The following is a 22,049-nucleotide window of genomic DNA, read 5'->3' on the forward strand; positions in this document are numbered from 1 at the left end:
GCAGAGGATTAGTCCACATATTGATCTTTGTTTTTCCATTGTATTTTCCGCCGGTGAGTTTTAAGGGTTTAAACTCTGCTGGTGTCCATTATGACGCTTTTATTGGGCAGCCTAGAGGCCCCCCTCCCCCTTGATTGACATCGCATTCCACCAATAATGTTATGAAATGGCTTTTCCCGAGCCAATAATATCCAGAGAGCGACTTGAGCCCGTTTTGACATGCCTGTATTGTTTCTGGAATATTTCTGACTGCTCAACTCGGAGACTAAATCTAAAGCCACAGATGTGTAGCCAACACGTGTCCTGTCATAAGGATATAAGGCATTTTAGGGTTTGTTTTGAGATGAATCCACCAGCTGCATGCGTGACCACGGGTAATGTGTGCGCCTGTGTTGCGTCAAAGTCAGGCTCTGTGCGCCTTCATGCGTAACGGTGTTTACAGAACTTTTTCTCACCAACGGAGAGACACGTTGTCAGAACGTGTCAAAACTGAATGTAAAGCAAAACTTCACAACTCACGGGAGTGGACGATTATGGCCGCAAGAGTGCTGACACGTTTTGGATCTGAGAATACCGGAAACTTTTAGTCGTCTGCTGCTACAGTCAGAGCGAGGGAGGGCAAAGCATAGGGGCCGAGGGAACGGTGGCGTGGAAGGAACGGGGGGTGGGAGGGTTTCGAAGAAGAAGGAGAGAAGGTGGGGGGTGCTAGAGTATCGTTAGACGGGGGCTGGAGATAGGAAAAATAATAATCTTTAAACGTTAACTATAAATGCCATGTTTTTTTTAAAGTGGTTTAGAGTTTCTAGGATCTTCTATTTGGTGATCGTTGCGTTTTGTTTCTGGGGAATAAGTATGAAGTGACCAAGTGGCCTTTTTGTTTTAGCCATTAGCGCTAGCAGGACCAAAGACCCATATTTATTTTACCACCATGCTCAGTAAGCAGGATATATAAGAGAATGATTAATAATAATAATAATAATAGAGCCATTCTCTCTTCTACCATCACAAACAAACATGTAGAGTTTTCTAAACTCTGGAGCTTTAACAGAAACTGCTTGCTTTGGTCAGACGAGTCTAGATTTAGGTTTTTACAACAAGCACTCCTGGTGGAGGCTCTTTATTGGCGTGGGCCTGCTTCTTTTCTAAAACTCTGAGAATGTTTTGAAATGTGGAAAAATGTAAATACAAAAAAAAAAAAAACTGTGAACTTACAATGGATCATCATTAGCTATTTCAAAATAAAACAAAGCAAGAACATACGACCAAATCAAGACAAATTAAAATGATCAAACTTCTTCCAGGCTGAGCTGAAAACACGAGATTTTGTGATTTCACTGAGAGAAGAAATCATGCTGCCCTATCGGCAACGGCAGAGGTGCCAGAAACGTTGATGTCTGTAATTCCCACTAAACACCTGGAACAATAAACTCAGACTCTATCTGAAGGCTTTTTACACGTATTCACAAGGGACAAGGGAATAATTATTTCATACGGCGCCAATTTGTCAAGTTTCCTTACAAAGAACGGAGCGCGCTGTAATTTTCATCGCAGGTACACCTCAACTGTGAGAAACAGAATCTGAGAGCAGAGTCTAGAAACCATGTTGCATGATTTTTTTAAAATGAACTTGCATTTTATCGCATGAACTAAATATTTGGCACCATAGAAAAGCAGAACTTTGCAACTTGGTACAGAAACCTTTGTTTACAGTCACATGATGTTTCCTGCAGTTCTGGGCCAGGTTTTGGTCCACTCCTCCATACAGATCGTCACCAGGTCTTTCAAGTTTTTGGAGCGGTTGCTAGGCAACACAGAGTTTCAGCTCTCTTAAAAGGTTTTCTATTGAATTCATGTCTGTCACACAGATGAGGTGTGACTGTGATGAAAATGACAGTACTCACTATTCTTTGTAAGTAGGAGAACTTCAAATACTTATTTTCCCCACTCTAACTGTTGTTTAATAGCAGGTCTTCATCTTCCTTTAATTGCACTTTTCAAGGTTGAAACTAAAGTTATTTTCATTTGTTGGGTAGCAAATACAGTTCCTGCTCTGCCTTCGTGGCGTAGCTAGCATAACGAAGAGCAGTTTGAAAACCTGCGCTTTAACAGGACCCTTACAGGAGAGCTCGTCGTTCTTGCCGGGCAGCTTGAGGCTCATGCTGCTGGTGCTGCGGCTGTAGAGGCCGATCAGTTTAAACGAGGAGCGCCCGTCGGTCTGGGAGAAAGACGGAAGAGCCACCTGGCTCCCTCGGCTGCGTCCCGGAACGACGTCCGGCAGCCCCACGCAGCCGAGAAGGCGGACCTGCAGAGTGCCTGAAGAGAGAAACCAGGGGCGTCTGATAAACACGTCCGCTTCTAGGAACAGGAAGGACGAAGCGAGGCGTCCCGTCGGCGCCTGTACCTGTGAGCGGCGACGGCTTGCTCAGCGTGCTGTACTGGTTGTGCACATACGGGGTGCTCTGCTGGGAGCTGAACGCCGAGGACGAGGCCAGCACCAGCTCCTCCTTGATGAGGCAGGCCTTGGGATGATCCTCCGGGAGCTCCTGGAGCCGCTGCTCCAGGGAGCAGCGCAGGAGGTCCAGGCGCTGGGACGACTCACTCAGACCGCACTGGGCCTGCAGAGCGGCAGAGAAAATGGGAAATGGCCTCAATGTTCGCGTTTGAGTTTCGAGAGCTAGTGCTAATAAACACAACTCCGATCCCAGCCCGTGGTGAGCAGGACAAGTTTAAAGAAACTGAAACGGGCAAAAACGAAAGGCTGACTGCCTTGGTCAAATGTGAAAAATAAACTCCCACAAACCCGCTTTCAAATGCTTCAGAAAGCGCAATTAGGAATTTTAAATGTAATGTAAAAATAATTAATAAAGCACGACGTCGCTCAGAGTGCAAAGCATAGAATTAGACTGAACAGATCTGCCCTAGGGGATCGTGCATATTGCCACTTATACTCAATTGTTTTCAATATTGGGGCCGATACAGATATAAATAATAGATTGGTGCATCACTAGATGAAATCACAAACTTCGAGATATTTTACAGCAGTTTCATGTGACAGAGCAACACAAAGTGGCAGATCATTTTAAGAGGAGGGAAAAGATATCTAGTCGTTAACAGGCCTGTCACCATAACAGACTTTGCTGGACGATAAATTGTTCCAGAAGTTATTGCGATAAACCATGGTATTGTTTCTGGATCATTCTTTAGCAATTTAACGGTAATGGTAAAAGTAATAATGCAAGAACACATTCTAAAAGACCAGTAAACTTTAATGAACATTTAACACTGGAACTCGAAGACATTTTAAATGTCCAAAGTAAATGAGCAAAACAACAAATAAAATGAATTTTGAAGTATTTGTAAACGAAATTGTCCTTCAAATAAACTCTAGTTCAGACCAAAGCACCAGACTGAAGACTTTTATTATCCAGTCTTTGGTAGAAAGACAGAAAAAAGAGATAAACAATAAATCATGCCAATAGAAATTATTGAGTTTGTTTAATTTATCACGCAATTAATTGATTTATTGATTATTATGACAGACCTAGGTTAAATGTTTTTATTGACTAGGCAATGAACTTATTTTCCATTGGCAGTTCTTCTTCTAACTTCACTGATTGAACAAACTGACGTTGTTTGACCAAGCTTGAGAAAGTATTAGTGTTTTTAAGAGTGCTGTACTGGTGCAGAGTTATCAAATACATTTGTAATTCAGTACATTTATGTATGTATGTTTTTTTTTTTTAAAGAAATGTTTTAAGACAATTCAAGTCAAGTTTTTCTGTATCAGATCGGTATCGGTTGATACTAAACCTCAGATATTTGTATCGGTATCGGAAGAGGAAACAAAATGGATTTTTTGTTTGACTTGGTGTTCTGTGGTTGTCGTCGTCTCACCTCAGCGATGGCCTTCTTGTCCTGGACCTTTCCCGCCCCCAGCAGCCGCAGCATGTTCTTGGCTCCCTCAGCCATGGCGTGCTCCACGCGATAGTGGTGCCAGAGCTCCTCGACGCGCAGCTCCGCCCCGCACAGGTCCGGCTTGCCTAGGAGACACGGGTCGGGGTTCAGGGGTCAGTAAGGCATGGGGTCGACATCACACACGGATACATGCGATGGGGATTGACAAAAAGAAACCAAGCCGCAGAAATGTGCAACTGCGCAGTTGCATTTTTCTAAACATTGAAGGCCGGCAAAACAACTGATATGTTTTGCAGCTAGGCGTCGCTAAATCCTTCGCAGGTTAAATTCAGAGGAGTGGCAGTCTAGAGCTAACGTTTTAAGAACTATTTTGACAATTGCAAACATTTTTGCCGACAATAAAACAAGTGTCAGAAATCCAACAATGACCTCAGTTAAAATGAGTACGTTTATTATGTAAAATATTTTGCTTACAACCTAAGTATTTAACGTGGAACTATATATTTTGTTTGTAAATTAAATATTTAGTTTGTTAATTAAATGTTTAGTTCGAAACTGACGTTTTTTTTCTATTTTGACGGGCAAAATAACCCAAATTATTGCTGTTCATTTTCAACTATAACGTCACAAACTGTACCCCATACACAGACTCACCCGCATGCTTTGAAAACTAAAGAAACTAATTTTGGAAATGCAGATCTCAAACCCAGAATGTTCCAAAACGATTTGAGTCGTATCTGTTATTCTGCGTAAATTATAAGTGTAAGAGAGCAAATGTTTACTCCCTGAGATGTTTTCACAAATGTACATTGATTCCTTTAAGGAACTTTAAGGAGCTAAATGGATGAAAACCCAAATATCCTCACAAGAAGCCTTTGAATGTGCCTCCTCTCCTCCTTCCCTGCAGCTCTTCCTGCTGCCATCTGGGAGACAGACTCCCTTCTTGGCCCCCTGGGCCTGCGCTGCCTCCTCTCTCCGGCCACAACTAAATAAGGCATGGCTTTTAGTTGTTGGGCAACATCAAGGAGATGGAGGAACATCAATAAGGCTCTAACCTAAGAAGGCCGTAATGGATATATATGTGTGTGTGTGTGTGTGTGTGTGTTTGAGTGTTCTTCACTGGATGACTATACACTGTGAAGATCTGAAGCAAGGACTGATCGATTACCACTCGCGTCATAAAATATGCAGCTCTTCCGGGTCCAAAGGGTGACAGGTGGGATGAAAGAGAGGATGAAGCTTAAAAGAGAATAAAAAAAAAAAAAAAACAGAAGAAGAAAACAAAACAAAAAACAAAAGCGGGTACTTTGGTTGTCATCGGACTGCTCGGTGGCCTGCATGGCCTTTCGGATCTGCATCCGGATGATGTCGATTTTGGTTTTGCTGTCCTGCAGCATCTGCTGAGCCGACTGGAGGAGCTTCTTCTCCTGCAAAAACACACCAGCAGGGCTCAAGTGTTGGAATCGGCAGCTGGACTGGGGTATTCAGCGCTGTGGAAAAAAACGACCTCTTCTTTTTGCCACACATCACACTAAATTTTATATCAGACAAAAATTGCATAAATCCGGTTTCCAGAAGATTTTTTTTTTTCCTTTCAAAAAGTGAATCAACTCAGGTCAATATGATGTGAAAAAGTAATTGCTCCCCTCAATCAACTAATAACCTGATTGAGTGGAGCCTCAATTTGACTTTGTAATTTAATGCTTTGAAATCAAGATTCTGTCTATTTAAAAACTCCTGCTCTTTCTAAAACTCTTCTGCCCCCCTCCCCAAAAAAAACAACATAACTTTTTTCCACAAGATGTTTTAGACATGAAAAAACCCACTGAGGCCATTATTTTAGGAACGGCTTATTCTGTAAGGGGAAATGTAGATGTGAAAAATGGACAGTGAGTGTACCTTGGTACCCCCACTTGAGTATATTGGGATCATGTTCTCTGCTCCCTGCTTGACCTTCAGCTCGATGTTTAGCTGTCGCTCCAAAGCTGCGATCCGTTGCTGATTGGCCGATGTCCGGCTGACTGAGCCCGGAGACTTAGTGGTCTCTGCAGACACATGATAGAAGGTCGGGTTACTTCTGGTGTTTGTGTTCACATCATCAAAATGTGCTAAAGGCCACATCTTAGTGTCTATTTTCTTACTGCAAAAAAGTCAAAACAAAAAATACTGTAAACATTCTCGACATATATAAGAAAACCAAAGACACCTAAATATACATTTACGATAAAACATAAATGGTCAACATGGAAAGACTGCACAGACGTACTTGAGATTTATTAGACCTCAAACAGTTTTATTTTTTAAATTAGTTTTAGATTCCTGAAAGCTACCCAACAAGTATATATAAAGTAATCCAGTCTTCTAAAAAATGCATTGTGGTTGCACTTTGTTATTTTCATTTAGGCGAACAAGATGGGACAGGTCAGGAGGGAAAGCGGCAGCATCTGTAACTTACAAAGGTCGGACACTCAGTCCAGACAGGAGGCAGATTTTTGCTTTGATTTCATAAAGATTGTTAGAATTTCTGTCAGTAATTAATATTTCAGATTTGTCGTGTAACTGTAGAAACAGCAAGGAGAGAGAGAGAAACTCGCTGGAATGATGCTAACTAGCCTAGCATGTCACTGAACAGTGTTGCTCACCTTTTTCACTGGGACAGACAGGAGTGGCTAGGCTGGTGTTTGGTATTAGAGCTGCTGCTGACTGACTCATATGTCGTGAAGTGTGGTAAAAGGTATAGAGACAAGTTCAATGTATGAATATCGTGGTAATTACTTTTCCTTCATTGATAAATGCAAGGAAAATGGCGACTAACAATAGTTTGAGCTACGCTACCTAAGCTGATACACCTTCCCACCTTTCTTGGGGGAGAAAATAGGTTATTAATTGGCACCCTTCCATTTGTCTGACTTCTCTTTATTTCTTTTTTTTTTTGAAAACCTGACTTATTTCTCCTGGCTGGCTGGATTTGGTTGGAGTGCAGCAGAAGAAGAAGCACCACACCTCCAAGAACCACAACTGTGTGCATATCTATATGTCAAGCTTACAAATTTAGTAATAGTGATTAATTGTGGTTAATCACAGAGCTAGAGTGTGGTTAATCTGATTACATTTTTTAAATGATCAAAATAAATACAGCTAAACTTTTACTTTTAGTAACTGCAGAAATTAATTAAAGCTTGGAGCAGCGTCGAAAGACCCTCGCACTTTGTAACCGAGGTTGTTCCGCTTTGCCACCTCATCTTCTTCCAATAACCTGCCGTGCAATTCCGCACATCACCAGCAGGCTTCCAACTCAGAAGCAGGAATTTACCAAGTTCAGAACACAAATGTGACTCACCAATAACTCAAAGTGACTTGGAGGGATTTATCAGTGTACCAAATGTCAAATATTAGATGGATAGGTCTGTCTGAGCTTAGGGGGCGCTGTTGAGCCATTTGGCCACGACCGGACTTTGGTGAGTTTTTGAGCATGTTGAGGTCCTCCGAAAAGGCAATTCATAACAACAACAAAAAAATTGTTTTCGAAAATCAAATGCAACTTTGCAGCACTTTTGCTTCCCACGCCTGATGATGAAGCGATTCACGGGTGTTGTGTCGCCTTCCTGCTGTTTACCTTGATGGTCATCCGGACCCTTGACAACAATGTGTGCATCCAGCTCCCGCAGCTGAGCCTGGAGCGAATCCACTTTGCGCTTGGAGCTACGGAGCTGCGAGTCCACCTGCTGGCCCTTCCTCTTGTCCGTGATGGCCCTGCGCAGATTCTCCGCGCCCTCCTTGATCTTCAGCTCCTTGCGGATCTCCCTGCGGATCCTCTCGCGGTGCTCATCCAGCCGCTGCTGCACGCTGGAGTCCGAGAAGTCCGAGTTCTGGTCCAGGCCGAGCTGCTGGAGCACCGACAGGCCATCCGGGTCGGTCTAGAGAAGGACAAAACAAACGTGGTAAGATGCAAAGGTCAAAACATTTCGTTCAACCAACACTCGGTAATATGGCGGTTATTCTATTTGAGACAAAAAGGGACCAAATGAGAACATCTGATGGAGTGAGGATGAGTCAGAAAGAACGCTAACCAACCATTCTGACAAACTGGAGCAAAGAAGAAAGGAAGGGGAAACAGAAACTGAGTGAATTGTCATCCTGTGAAACCTACAAAGCTGACACCTTAAGGCAGAATCAAAGCTGAGGTTCCATTTAAGAGCATAAAGAGCTGAATGCTCACATCAGCAGCACAAACAAGATTACAGCAGATTAGAACAGAGTCAATTGGGATCCCTATCTGCTTCTGCTCGTGTCGCATAGGAAACAAATATGTTTAAATGTCATAAAAGGCGAGTATTGTTTTCATAGGCTCAAATTTGCCAGGTTGTTTTTATGTCTCGTCTTATTTTTGCTGTTCTTTAGTTAAAATCTACAACCAGGCAGTAGCTACCTATCAACACAACACAGAATCCAAGAAACTACTTCCCTCCTCGTGTCAAAATAAGAGTGCAACACTTAGCGAGTCTCACCAGATGAAGACATGCTTGCAGCACTGCTTTGAAAGGCAAATTTTACTGAGGTTATTATTTCACTCCTACTGAACAACCACTGTATTTCATTTTATTTGGTTGTGACTTTGTCTCATTTGAGGTAAATCAAATTTTCTTGTGTTCTGGGCATTGTCAAAAAGAAGGAATCATGGATTCAGAAGTTATTCATGAAAAATAACTCCTGAATTTCTTCACTTCACAAAAGAGTTATATTCCACAAGTAAGACACTGACAATAGGGTTTCTGCAGGTTTCGCCCATTCAAATTTCAGACCTTTCAAGATCTTTTAAAGACCAGTATGAAAGGAATTTAAAACCTACGTCGCCACAAATATGTGCAAACTTCTTCTGGCCAACGGGTGATAAATCTGCACTTACCCAAGATGGACACACAAAAGCTAGCTTGCTAGTTATCTGGCTAGCTAGTTATCTTTTTAGCTAGCTAACCATAGTTATGTCTGCTAGCCAGACAGCCTTGCTAGCAAGGGTGTGTTTACATAGCTATAAATACATTAATGTCTATGAATGTTAGCAGCTAGTTAGCAGTAACCTCAACTGTCTCGAGTTACAGAAGGAATTGAAGATGTCTGAGTGTGACTTAAACTTTTGCCTGACAGAAAAAAGGTATTACACAAGATTAAACGATCCAGTCAAGACCACATTTGAAACCTTTGACCTTCCATATACTATAGACCAGCTTACTTTATTAATTTTCTTAAGGGAATTTAACACATTTTAAGGCCTTAAATTTAGATGCATGAATTTAGGACTTTTTAGGGACACCCTGGAATAGTCCTGAAAGTCTCAAGAGAACCCCCTTTTGAAAATAAAATAAAACTGATTTACTCCCTTGAACAGTAATAAACAGAAAACGGATAGATATGCTGTGTTTATTAATGCGGCCTTGTTTGAAATAAATGAACTTTTAAGAAAACTGACTCCTGTATATAACTGTCAGTTATTTAATGATTGCTGTGTCCTAAAAAATATGCAAATGACCCAAACACATTCTTTGTGTGTATGAGTAATCCAACTGAGTCAGCATTTTGCCAAATAAGCTGTTGGCCAGTTACTACTGTCAAGATTTTGAAACCTCAAAAATGGTTCATCGTGTCATTTCAACGTTTCCTTTTTTTATTTTTTTGTTTTAAACGTCAGTGCTGCACACTGCTGATCAGACTGGTGACAAACTTCATCCACCAGCATAGGCGCTTGATTGAAATATTTTGAGGTGAGATTTTCACTGACCTTCCTAAAACAAGAATAGAAAATGTTACCTACAACATAGCCCACGTTTCTTTTATCTGAACTTCATAGTAGCCTGAAGCATCTACTTTTTATGTTTCAGATCTAACGTGACTTTACAGCTTTATTTACAGCACCTTATTTTTGACCCAGCTGTACTCAACTTGTCCATTTTGGCCTGCATGGCGTAAAGACACCGCTGCTAAAGATCATTCTAAACAACTTTGTTTAAAGGGGAAGTATTGTGTATTGTCCAGGCACATAGTGCCACTTTATAGCATAATCAACTAACTATGTTGCCTTCAGTTGTTACAAAAATGTTGTGTCAAATATGACTTTATTTAACCCCTTGAAATTGGGCCTCTATCTCTTCAAAAACTGCTGCTCTTTTGAAACTCCGCCTCCATCATCATGGCTCCTCTTTTAACCCTTTAGCGGCATCTTTACGTTACACTGAGGAGAAGCTAGTGGAACGAGCTCAGCAGACGTGCTGCTCCACCAGGTGTTTGCTAATTGCTGCTGGCTAGTCTGAAGGAGCTGATTGGGTGAGTCTTGAGGGTGGGCTGCTCCGTGAGGCGAAAGCTTGGAAACTGCAGCTCAGAGGAGGAGCTGCGCCTCAAAGGCGGAGCTAGGCCCACCCAGGCGTTTTACACAGGATTTCTCAGACATGAATGAAAGAATCAAGAAAACATTCCAAGTATGTTTTTGATGAGGAAATAACATTGTAACATGATGTAAAGCTAAAGAATCCCCCCCCAAAAAAAAACGTTAATTATTTTTATTTAAATACCATGATACTGGGAAAAGTGTGATATTATTATTATTCAAGATTATCATGCAGTGAGAATCTCACACCACTCCATTCTGAGTAATGAACTGCATATTTTTCTTTTTAAAAATCAACAAAAAAAATGCTGGTAGATCGACATCCATCCACTGGCGTTACACCACACCGGCCTCATCGGATCCGTCTCAATCGCATATTCAGTATTTGTCCCACCGTCCCCTCCTCTCTGCTACAGAATAATGACGAGGGACTCGGAGTCTTTCACCGTGCAGCCAGCCCTCCAAGCTCAGGGGATCTGATTACAGCTCCTCCGGCTCTCTGTGACCATCCAGCTGCGCGCCGGCTGCGGCCACAGCTCTCTGCTCATCAAAGCTGTAATCCATCTGCTTGCGCAATGCACTACAGCAGCCCGAGCAGCACAGCATCCACCGCAAAGTGCTTATGGGATTTTTTAACTGCAGCTTTAATGCACAACTCAAAGACACGCAACTAAGTGTGTTTGACATACCGGCAACAGAGAGGGATTATCAGGAGGGATATCGCTGTAGAAATGTGTTGTTTTCCCATAGAGTAGTTGGAGAAAAACAGTCAATTTGAATAGAGATGCGCCAAGATGTTTACGTTTTATCTGTCCTACCTGGTGACTGGATGGATAGAAGCTCAGAAATCCTATAATTTTCACTTCCTAATGAACGCAGGTTGGCAAAATGAATGCCTCAGCAGCTAGAACACTCTTCAGTGCGGGGGTTGCTGCTGATGAAGAATCAAATTTAGCTATGTTGAGTACAAGTGCTTGACATGAAATCATAAGCAACACTGAGATGCTACAAGCTTTTTTTACGACATGTAATTTGCTCTGCAAAACAGAGAGAGAGAGCAAGACTTCCAACTAGGCCTGTCATAACAAATTTGGCTGGACAATAAATTGTCCCATAAGTTATTGCAATAAACAATGATATTGTTGTTTTGAGACCATTTACAAGTAATATAATGTTAATGGCATAATAGTGCAAGAACACATTCTCAGTACTCAATAAACTTTAAGTTATAATGAACTTTTAACACTGGAATTGGAAAATATTTTAAATATCCAAAGTAAATATACATATTTATTTTGACACAACAAATAAAATGAATTATGAAGTCTGGACTAGTTGAGACCAAAGAAACAAACTGAAGACTTTTGTGGTCCAATTTTTGGTAGAGAGAGAAAAGAGAAAAACGCTAAATTATGGAAATTATTGAGCTTGTTTTAATTTATCATGCGATTAATTGATTCGTTGCTTAATGTGACAGGCTTACTTTTAACGTCTGTCTGTCAGAAACTCAGGATGTGGACATGCTGACAGATTTTTTTTGGAAATCTCAGAGAAGGCTTTTTCACAACGCGATCCAGAGCCTGTCATGGTTCCTGAATGGGATTTTGAACCAGTGTTGCATATTTCCATTGGAAGAATGAGGTTGGACACTGTGGAAAACACCTGCACATCCTCATCCCTGCTGTGAAGATGTGCACACACAACACACGGTTCAGTTCCTGGTCTGAAGGTTCAGCATCATTTCAGAAGGTTGTGGTGCCAAACCCAGAGAGTTTTCCGTCATTCTTTGACTTTAAGGTCCCTTTAATATTTGTCTTAAACCAAGCATTTCCCTGTTTGGTTTAATTCAATCTTAGACTCATCAGTCCACATCGTGTGAACCGCTCAGGGAAAATCTTTTCTAGGCATGTTGGCAGTGGTTTTGATCGTCCTCAACTTGTAGACTATCTTCCACACAATCAAACAGGTGATTTCAAAGTCTTTTGAGACGTTTTTACATCCCTCACCGGACTCAGAAGCTGCTGAAAATCTCCTTTCAGAAGGCGCCAGACAGATCCTCAGGTCCCACCCTGGTGCTTACCTTCACTTCAACAGTCAGGAGCCTCAATCTAAAGGGCAAACTCTCTTTAAAATGCTGAGTGACAATGTTCTAATCATGTGACCCTGGTGTGATTTTTGTCTGTGTGCAAATGTCACAGCTTTAAGTAAGATCAAATGTAGGGGTGTCATAATTTATTCCTGAAAAGAAAATAAAAAATTTTTCAAATATATTTAGCAAAAAATGACTCTTTCTTCAGTTTTTCTTCTGTATAATATTTATCTGTTGATAAAAGTTTATATTAAGAGAAACGACTGTAAATAGATTTATAACAGCTGACAACAGAAAGGTGTAAACAAAGTGGGTAACACTTTATTGGACGGGGTGTGCATAAGACTGACATGACATGTTATAAGCATGTTCATAACACCTGTCATGACCATGAAGGAGTCTTCATGAATGTTGTCATGAAGTGTCATTAGGTAAATAATGACACATATAATGCAAAGTTGACCATTTTAATGGACTTTTAATACAAATATTAATGCAACTTCTCATTAAATGTGTCGTTATTTATAGAATGACACTTCACCACAACATTCGTAAACATTCATGAAGACTCCTTCATCTTGGTGACAGGTGTTATGTCATGTTTATGAACATGTCATGTCAGTCTTATGCACACCCCATCAAATAAAGTGTTACCAAAAAGGGTTTCTCATGTTACGCCCCTCCTAAAATATTATCCTAACTTATTTTTTCCCAAAAGTGATTTTGGCAAAAAAAAGAAAAAAAAAACACTATATCATCGTTCCAAAAGACAATTTAGGCCGAAAAACAAACAAAAAACACTTCTAGGCTGGTATTTTAGGAAGATGATATTTTCTTATGGCTCTTAAAAGAAAAAATGGAATCAGCTGCAACTGGTATCAAAGGGTCAAAGGTTGACAAAAACTAGAGATCTGCTACAGAACATCTCTACTTTTATAACACGTATCTTTGGCACACTTTAGCACTGATGAGGTAGGCAAAGAAAAAAAAAAAAACAGCTCAGTGTGAGCAGGCAGGCGGCTCGTGGCAGCACAGAAAGCGAAGCCAGCAGCGAACCACGAACGACAGGAAGGGAGAGTTTTTGTTGCTCTGACGCACAATGCAACTTAATCCTCCGTGTTTCCCCAACAAAGCAGCTCAGGAGCGAGCTGGGGGACAGATCACCCCACTCAAAGTCACAAAATATCACAATCGATTCGCAGTGGCAGAGCAGATGTTTTGACAGGAAGTAGAACGAGGAAGCTGACAGAAAAAGACGGCCATAGCTGAGGATGGAAAGACGGTGCAGACAGAAGCAGGTGGCGGCGTCGAGGCCCTGCCCCGGCCGAAGTCGCCTACCGAAGACTCCGCGTCGCTCTGGTCGCCGGGTACCGTGGTGTCAGTCAGCTGATCCCCCATGAGGTCCTCCAACAAGGCCTCGCTGGCCATCGCTGGTCTTCTCGCTGGCCTAACTCACGCGCACACTCGCACAGCAAGCCTCTGACACCAATCGGGCAAACCTATTGCGCTATTCCTGCCTCTTCACAATCCAGGATGTCCATGAATCAAAAAAAGGAGAGAGAAAAAAAAAAGCAGGACTAAATCTGGAGCGAGGAATCGAGATGGAGAAAAGGAGGAAAGAACAGCAGAGAGACGGCCGCCCCACCTCGCTGCTTCCTGTTCTGCTCTTTGCCAAATAGAAAGCGAGACGTCGTGCCCTCTGTGCACACACACACACACACACACGCTCGCCTGGGTTTTGTAAGTGAGAGAGATCGCAGTCACTCTGCTTCCTGCTACCGGGTCTCCGAAGCCCAGAGACAGGGTGTTGTGACAGAACGCGCTCGCTCTTGACCGTCAGAGGTCATCCTCGTGGATGTTATTTAATGTGTGTGAGAGAGAGAAGGGGAGAGAAGTACAGATTACTCACATCAAGTGTGTATTAAAGTTAAAACAGAGGAAAATCAAGAATATAGATGAGGTCATAAGGCCACCACAGACCACAGTGATATGGGTTTTAAAAGAAAATAGGAGAAAAAAACCAAACACTGTTTTGACTTAAATTGGTTTGTGTTGCCCTGCGATGGACTGGCGACCTGTCCAGGGTGACCCCACCTCTCGCCCAAAGCGTCTCGCTGGAGATGGGCACCAGCACCCCTCGCAACCCCACTAGGGACAAGGGTGTTAGAAAATGTTTGGATAGACGGATCGATTGTGATTCTAAAAGTATGATGACCTCAAGCAAAAATATTAGGGTTATACATAAATCTAAATCAAAGATCTTGTTTCTTTAATTTATATCAGAAATACAATAATAATACCGACTGTTGCTACCTAAATGCCGTGACATACCTCAAGCCTGCATTGTCATTTCATTCTAGTTTTAGCTGAGCTGAATGACGGCAATACACTTATCACTACAGTCTTTTAGGGGCGACAATATCTGGTCCAACACTGGAGGACAATAAGTAAATATTTCAGGGTGTCTTCACACCTGAGAGTCCAACAAACTCAGTTTGAAACTGCAACATTTGTTACATTTTCAGCTGGCGCAGTTAGCTTTCACACTGCACTGTCTCAAGTGAACCAAACCAGTTGGAAAAACCTCTCCCCCATCTGGGCTGTAGTGGTGCTGCACCAGGAACCACTGAAGGAAACAACAAGAAAACCTCTGAAGAAGACACCAAAGAAGACGCGACTTCCTTCTTTATGTAACAAATAAAAATGGAGTGGCGTCAGACTTTAGCAGTTGGAAGATTACTCTTTGGCAAAAGACCATGAGGTATTTCTCTTGCTAGTGCATGCAACACACAAGTTTATTTGGGTTGTTTTTACCCACAATCCCCTGCGCTATAGTCTGCTTCCTTCTTTTGGAGTGCTCTCCAGTCTGCTTGGCGTTCACATATGTTTTTGTACCACACCAGAGTTCACTTCAATGGAACCGAGACCTGTGTGTGTAGGCGGATCAAAGTTTACTTTGTTGGTCCACGTAAAAATTTGACTGTACATCCGAACCTCCCCAAGTGAACCTGTAAGGTTTTGGTTTTTTCTCTGTGTTAATTTAGGTTTTTGTGTCGTTTTCAGTTAAATTGAGTCTCTGTTGTCCTGTCCACCCCTTGATTGTCCCCAGCTGTCCCTTGTTTCTCCTGATTTTCTCCCTGTGTATTTAATCCCACCTGTGTTCCTTGTTCCTGGTCGGGTCTTTGTCGTATCTGTCTATTCTGTATCGCCGTGTCAAGTCTGCTGACAGATGTTTCTTGTTTTCCAGTTGCTACCAGTATTGGGCCTTAGCCTTCCGTTCATTCTGTGCTGCCTGGATTTTGGACTTTTGGACCAAAATCCAGGCAGACCATTATCATTAAATCATCATTAAATCATCACTTCTATCATCTCAACCTGGGTCCACAGCGTCTTCCTCTCCATCTCGACTACCGCAAATCATGACAGAACCAGATTTTCTAGGTAAACGAACGGCCATTAGATTAACGGAGAATAAACTGGGCTGGTGAGAATGCACTGTAAATAAAGACATTTCTTAGAAAGCTGTATTATCCAGTTTTATTTATTTATTGTTTGTTCTGCACCACCCTTTGACTGGGAGTGTTAAGGGCACACCAACAGCTTTGACTCACAACGTCACAAAAATATACTTCTACTACGTCATAGAAAACAGAACCCAGGGTCAGGCCGCCTCTCTCAGCGATCATTTTTGAACCTCTTCTACTCCGACTTCTTCTAAGACTCTCCAAAACTGAAGACCAACAACTTCTATGGTCTCAAAGCATTTCAGCTTTTAATGTGTGCTAAAGCCACCAACTGATTTTAAAAAAACAAAAACCAGCTATCTGCTTTAATCTCACTCCTTGCACACACACACCAACACCCAACACCGCTGCAAACCACTGAGCTGCACTCGGATGCCTGGTGCAAGTCTTTGTGAGCTGATACTGATGACGACATGTACGTCACACACCTTTTACGTAACGCGTACAGCAGAGTGGACTTATAAGGATGAAATAGGCAGTTGCGCACCATGATGGTTTGTGGTTTTTGCCAAGAAAAATGTTTCAGCGACCTGACTAGCACCGTGGCACGACAAGTTGGAGGAAAGGGGGGGGGGGAGGACCTGCAGTCTTTCACTTCGTCCTATCTAGACAACACCTTGCAAGTCAAGTGGCAGCTCACAAAAAAAATCAAACAAGACAATGAGTAATCAGTTGGCAGAGAGAAGCTCTGACTGGTTGTGACCACTTTTCTCTCTGATTTCTGTCCTCTTCCTGTCCGCCTTAGACGAGCAGATCAAGAGTTCATCTGACTCAGACACTGAGCAGTGCGGTGTCACAGGCCCTTGAAGCCCACACTGGATATTTCTCATGAAATAATGCCCACAATCAGAGACAGGCCGAGGCAGAAAGGCAAGTAGCACATTCAGTTCTTCGTTACTCTGCTGTAAAGGGAATAGGAAGTGAAATCACATGAAGTTAAGTACACAGGCGGCGGACCGGGCCTCGTCGCCTGCTGTATCTCTCGCATTAACTTGCCGCGCATGTATGAGCAGGTATTAAATTTACATCCTTACCAAGCAGCTGGGCCTCCTGCAGTCTGCTGTGTCCCTTGGAGTGGTGGCTGCAGAGATAGCAGCCCCCATGCATCCATACTGCCACTCACTCCTTTACGCAAACATCCGAGCCATCCTTATCGTCACTGCAACGCTTAGACGGGACAGTCGAACGCTTGAACATGTCCAAGACCTGTCGTGATGCCCGCAGTCACACAGTGAAATAGAGGCAGCAGCTAAAAGTGAGCTGACCACAGTACCAGGAACTAAGATCACATCTCTTTTTACAGCCACAGCTCTTAAAGTTACAGTCTGACAGGAGCTGTCTGTGTCAACAAATCGGACAATGCTTCAAATCTTACAGCTGGTAGCTTTAAAATCAGATCAAAACATTTTATTCCTCCTTCTCGGGGAGCTTAAGCGTTCAAACAGAACCGTTTCAAGTTTAAACTGCGCTTCAACTCTAACAGGATGTTCATTAGCTTACCACAACCCTAAACAGTCCAAGCACAAGGTACTCAGCTGTAAGGTCTCATGCTACGTCACTCTCTGCCTGGCATTTACAGAGACGCGAGTCCCCAATGTCAAAAACAAGAAGGTCTTATGTCTTTTTCATTTTTTCTTTTTTAGAAACATTATGATGATTATGGTGGAATTTTCATCTACGCTGATCTCTAGATAGATCCTCAACCTCCATTAAAATCCTTACAGATGTTGACCTGAACCCAAAGACCATACAACTCTTTAAAGGTCCATGTCTCCTCAAACCCCTTGAACTTGACAAACATTGGGGAGTGGGGGGCAGGGTGGGAGAAAGTATTCTGACAAGAAAAAGGTTTATGTGGACAGTCCTGATGACATCCAGCATTACTGAAATGACAAGATCTTCTCAGTGTTGGAGGCTCCATTATAACCTTGGTACTTTTTTCTCCATTGGAAAAATTGAGGTTCAGGTTGTACAGGGGCGTCAAACATCCCTGTTGACTGAGGCCCCTCGTCTGTGCAGTCATGACTGAGTCTTTCAGTGGGACAACGCTGCGGTTCACAATGCCCGTCTCACAAAAGGACTTCCTCCGGGAGAATAACGTCTTTCTTCTGGGTAATTCTGTTTGCCCCATGATCTAAATTCCACTGAAATGGTTTAGGGGTGAATGGCAAAGGAGGTTTACAAAATCAGATGTCAGTCCCAGCCCATGGAAGTTCTTCATGAAGCCATCTTCACCCCATGGAGCAGCACTACTACCAGACTATCAGAAATAATGACATCAAGCATGCCTAACTAGCCTGCTAAGGATGTGTGGACTGAGATTTAAAACGATTGGATCAGATTTTTCCCAATTGCTAATGTTTGGTTGTGACGTATGTCTCGATTGTAAAGGAAGCTACAATCTTCAAATACAATATAAAATACACTATGAATTTTATACCATCCCCCACTGCAAAGAGAGAAATGCCACACCGAACAAGATGGCAGTTAATGCTGATTCAGTATTTGGGAATGTGGCCAAAACGGGCTTCACTCACTTCCTCCGCTGCCACTGGCAAACTACAAGCCTAGATAAGCAGACCACAATTCAAAACTCCAGCTCACAAACCTGATGTCATCGTTCATAATTCGTCCTTCTGTTGACTGAAAGGCCCGACTGAAAGTCATCGTAAGAAATTGAGCTCAATGAGAAAAATCCCAGACGGAGCATGAAAGGGAGATGAGAATCGAGCAGACTTGTGTGGAAGGCAATAGCCATGCTACTGGCCAACCAATTTTTTTTTAAACTGTCTACAAAAACATTGGACATCTCACTGCTGAGTCCCTTTTGGAATCCCTTGATAATAGTTTTAGGAATTTGTTTTTTTGTTTGTTTGTTTAAGGCCTGTGGGGGTTTTTTATGCTTGTGGCATTTTTATTTTTTGGGTTCTGCTTCTTTTTCCTCCTTTGGAATTTTGCTGCACAGCTTTTAACCTAATTACCCTTCATCCATACAAACTTCTTGCAGGCACAGTAAGGGCAGTAAGGGGCAGTTTGGGGTCCAATGTCATCTGCTGATGTTGGTCCGGTGACTCTGATAAACTCCACTGTCAACCCAGGCATCTATCCCTTGTTGGGACCCAAGACCAAAACAACGCAGAAGACCAGAGGACACGTATCACAGCAACCTGGGTTTCCATTACACTTCAGCAGAACAAGCACACCGCGCTGATGCAGTAATTCATGCAAAAGGAGCCACAGCAAAGAGCATCAGTTCATAGAAGTGAACACAGTTTTCAGGAGCCTGACATTTCTGTTTAAAACATCTTTATTTATTGAACTTATGTAATGTTGTCATTTTGTGAGACACTCCATTTTTGGTTCTCAATTTTTGGTTTAAGCCATGATCATCAAAACGACGAGAAATAAAGGGTCACATTTTTCACTCTGTGGACTGAATCTATACTTGAGCTTCACTTCCTGAAATCAGTCACAAAAAATATTCAACTTTTTCAACTAACTCTAATTTTTGAAGATGTACCTTTACTAATAATACAGCAACGTGTTTGAGAGTGAAATCAGGACTTTGCAGACATGCCGGGTGATGGAAGCGGGTGTGTTAGTAGGAAGATGCTGGACCTTAAAGCCATGAACTCCAGTTCCAGGCCTTCAGTCGGCATTTCCTGGTTGTTATTGAGCGCAGAAAAAGAAACTTTAATTTCTGCTCAAATGTCGATGTCTGGACACAGCCTTATTCACGGATTTGGGTTAAGAGGGGGTGAGGGAATTTGTTTGGAGGTCGATGTTTGCAAGCGTTGGGAGGGGTTGGTTAATCTCTATACACACACACAAACACACGCAGATAGAGACACTTCTCATGAAACAAAGTGACAGATACCATGGAAAAAAAGCATAAAATAATACACAAACGTTTGAGCATCAAGAATGAACCCTCTGCTCATGTCAACTCCCACAAACCTACAAACACAGAGGCTTAACGTGGCGATGAATAAAACAGCAGTGTGAGGCAGCCTGTTGAGAGTACCAACAGAAAGAAGCGTTGCCTCTCATTATGTCAACACAGCGGTCCGGACTACGCTTTGGGACGAGCTGAAATATGCGGGCCGGTTTCACCGAACACCAAAACAAACTCCCCGTGTTTGCTGCGACATGCTCGGGTGAAATATGTCCGCTAATTCTCTAAGTCTCCAGCTAAAGCAGCAGTTTGGCCTTTGGGGGGAGAAACGGCTCAGTTGTTTAGTTGTTTGGTCTTAGATGAGAGGATTGATAAGCCTCACATGTTGGTGCGCTGAATGTGAGGTTAGTGCCCACAAACGGCGCTTGGAAATTTCTTGCACCTATTAATATTTGTTACGTTATGAGAATCTTTGATGTATTTTATTTGGATTTGAAAGAAAACAAATATTTTTGTTTTGGAATTTGTACACCTTTCAGTCTCTACCAGCTTTAGACATTTCTGGTCTTTCTTCCTTTTGATGGAGAGCTTTCATGTAAACTCCAACTTTCAAGCTATACAATCCATCGACTCTTAACTGATTTACATCTGGACTTTAACTGGGCCACTTGGACCAGGGATGCACCATTCCACCTTTTTCACATCCGATACCAATACCAACGTCTGAGGTGAGGTATTGGCAGATAACGATCCGATACAGAAAAATAGCACTGAATTGACTAAAAACTTTAATTTAAAAAAAAAAACCACAGACATAAACGTACTAAATTACAAATTTATTTGATGACTCTGCACGAGTGCAGCACACTTAGATACACCAACAGCTACACAACTTTAATTTATTCAGTTAGCGAAATTACAAACCATGTAGGGGGCACAGCAAACATGTGGAGGAAGTCACCCTGCGTGGAAAACCAGGATTGTACATCTGCCTGAACACACTGTCCCCATGGCGACCCAAGATGATGTCAGCCTCATGTTGTAGCAATGCATTTCATCAGAAGAGGCAGAAATGTTGCTAAAACGATGGAAAGAAAGTCATCCAGGAAGAAAAGCTGGTAGAAACAGCAAAAGACTTTAGATTTCACCTTCCAGCAGCAGCACCACAATCCTAAACATACAGCCAGAGCGCCAACAAAAGGGTTTATATCAAAGTGTACTGTAGCTGGAATGGCCAAGTCAAAGTCTAGATCTACAATTTCAGTCTCTAAATGTGTACAACTGGTAGAATGCAGCTGGGATTGTAGCAAAAAAAATAAAAAATTGTTTGATCTAGAGTCATGAAATCCTAATAAAACACATTGACGTTTGTGGTCGTCACATGACAAAATGTCAATAAAGGTCATGAGATTTTAAACACTTATGCCACAGACGACATGTTGGCCACTTTTGTTTACTCATATTTCCCTGACTGTCACTCAGTTCTGAGAGGCGAACTGCCGAAAAGCGTGTCGCTTAAGAACCAGCCGTGTTGAGAGTCCGGAGCTGTGTTCCTCTCCCGGTTCTATTTTTGCCGTTATTACTCAGGAACAGAAAAGCACAAAGGAAGGGAGCCACGCAGCTGCTCACACTGGGCCCAGCAGGTCAAGCTCTGATTGGCTCCCAAAGCCGTTCTGTGACGTCGGAGTGAACCCGGGGCTCAGCAATTCTTGTGAAAATAGCTGACACTGTGTCTTTGGTCTGCTGCTGTCAATGAAGAAAACAGAAGCATCCATATGTTTAAATGTATTTAGTGTCTTTTCTTTGTGGACTTTGTTTGGGCAACTTTCTAAATCTCCTTGAATTTTAATTGTTCTTTATATATGAAAAGCCTCCGATTGTTGTTTCGCACCTTCCTGTTTCTGATCGCGACACACCTGGGTTACGTTACCACCAAGCGGTCAAAAACAATATTTCTCTTGTTCTGATTGTGGCAACTTGAGGCAAATAAGAAGAGATACTGCACTGCTATGTAGATGCCATGTGATATAGTGAGCATTGCTTTGAAGGTTTGAGGTTAAGAGGAGAGCAGAACCGAGTCTTCATGGGATCTGAAGGGCGCTGGGCCGCGATGCCACCCTCAGCAGTTCCCAGTATGACCCAACAGTCCTGAGGCCATAAAAGTGAAACAAGCTGATAAGAATAACAGTATCTTCCTCACACAAGAGGAAGAGATGGTTAGTTGCAATTTAGAGCAGCAACGAGGCA

At 42.4% G+C, this 22,049-nt stretch overlaps 1 protein-coding gene across 3 annotated transcripts in view; it reads right to left on the minus strand.

Annotated features, from left to right (window-relative positions):
- LOC102230198 (serine/threonine-protein kinase N1-like) overlaps positions 1 to 22,049 on the minus strand; it is a 45,620-nt gene that overhangs the window by 10,695 nt on the left and 12,876 nt on the right. The window contains exons 1-7 of one of the 3 annotated variants that reach the window (XM_023349211.1): positions 16,942 to 17,144; positions 7,532 to 7,832; positions 5,815 to 5,960; positions 5,222 to 5,342; positions 3,895 to 4,040; positions 2,402 to 2,615; positions 2,119 to 2,313 (exon numbers count right to left, since the gene is read on the minus strand). In XM_023349211.1, the coding sequence (XP_023204979.1) occupies positions 2,119 to 2,313; positions 2,402 to 2,615; positions 3,895 to 4,040; positions 5,222 to 5,342; positions 5,815 to 5,960; positions 7,532 to 7,832; positions 16,942 to 17,010 (1,192 nt within the window). In that variant the 5' untranslated portion in view covers positions 17,011 to 17,144. Of the gene's footprint in view, positions 1 to 2,118; positions 2,314 to 2,401; positions 2,616 to 3,894; positions 4,041 to 5,221; positions 5,343 to 5,814; positions 5,961 to 7,531; positions 7,833 to 13,721; positions 14,081 to 16,941; positions 17,145 to 22,049 lie in introns of those variants that run through there. The other 2 variants (XM_023349210.1, XM_014470152.2) reach the window with 2 other exon arrangements.

This window comes from Xiphophorus maculatus, chromosome 16, assembly GCF_002775205.1.
Source record: "Xiphophorus maculatus strain JP 163 A chromosome 16, X_maculatus-5.0-male, whole genome shotgun sequence".
Taxonomy (NCBI): domain Eukaryota; kingdom Metazoa; phylum Chordata; class Actinopteri; order Cyprinodontiformes; family Poeciliidae; genus Xiphophorus; species Xiphophorus maculatus.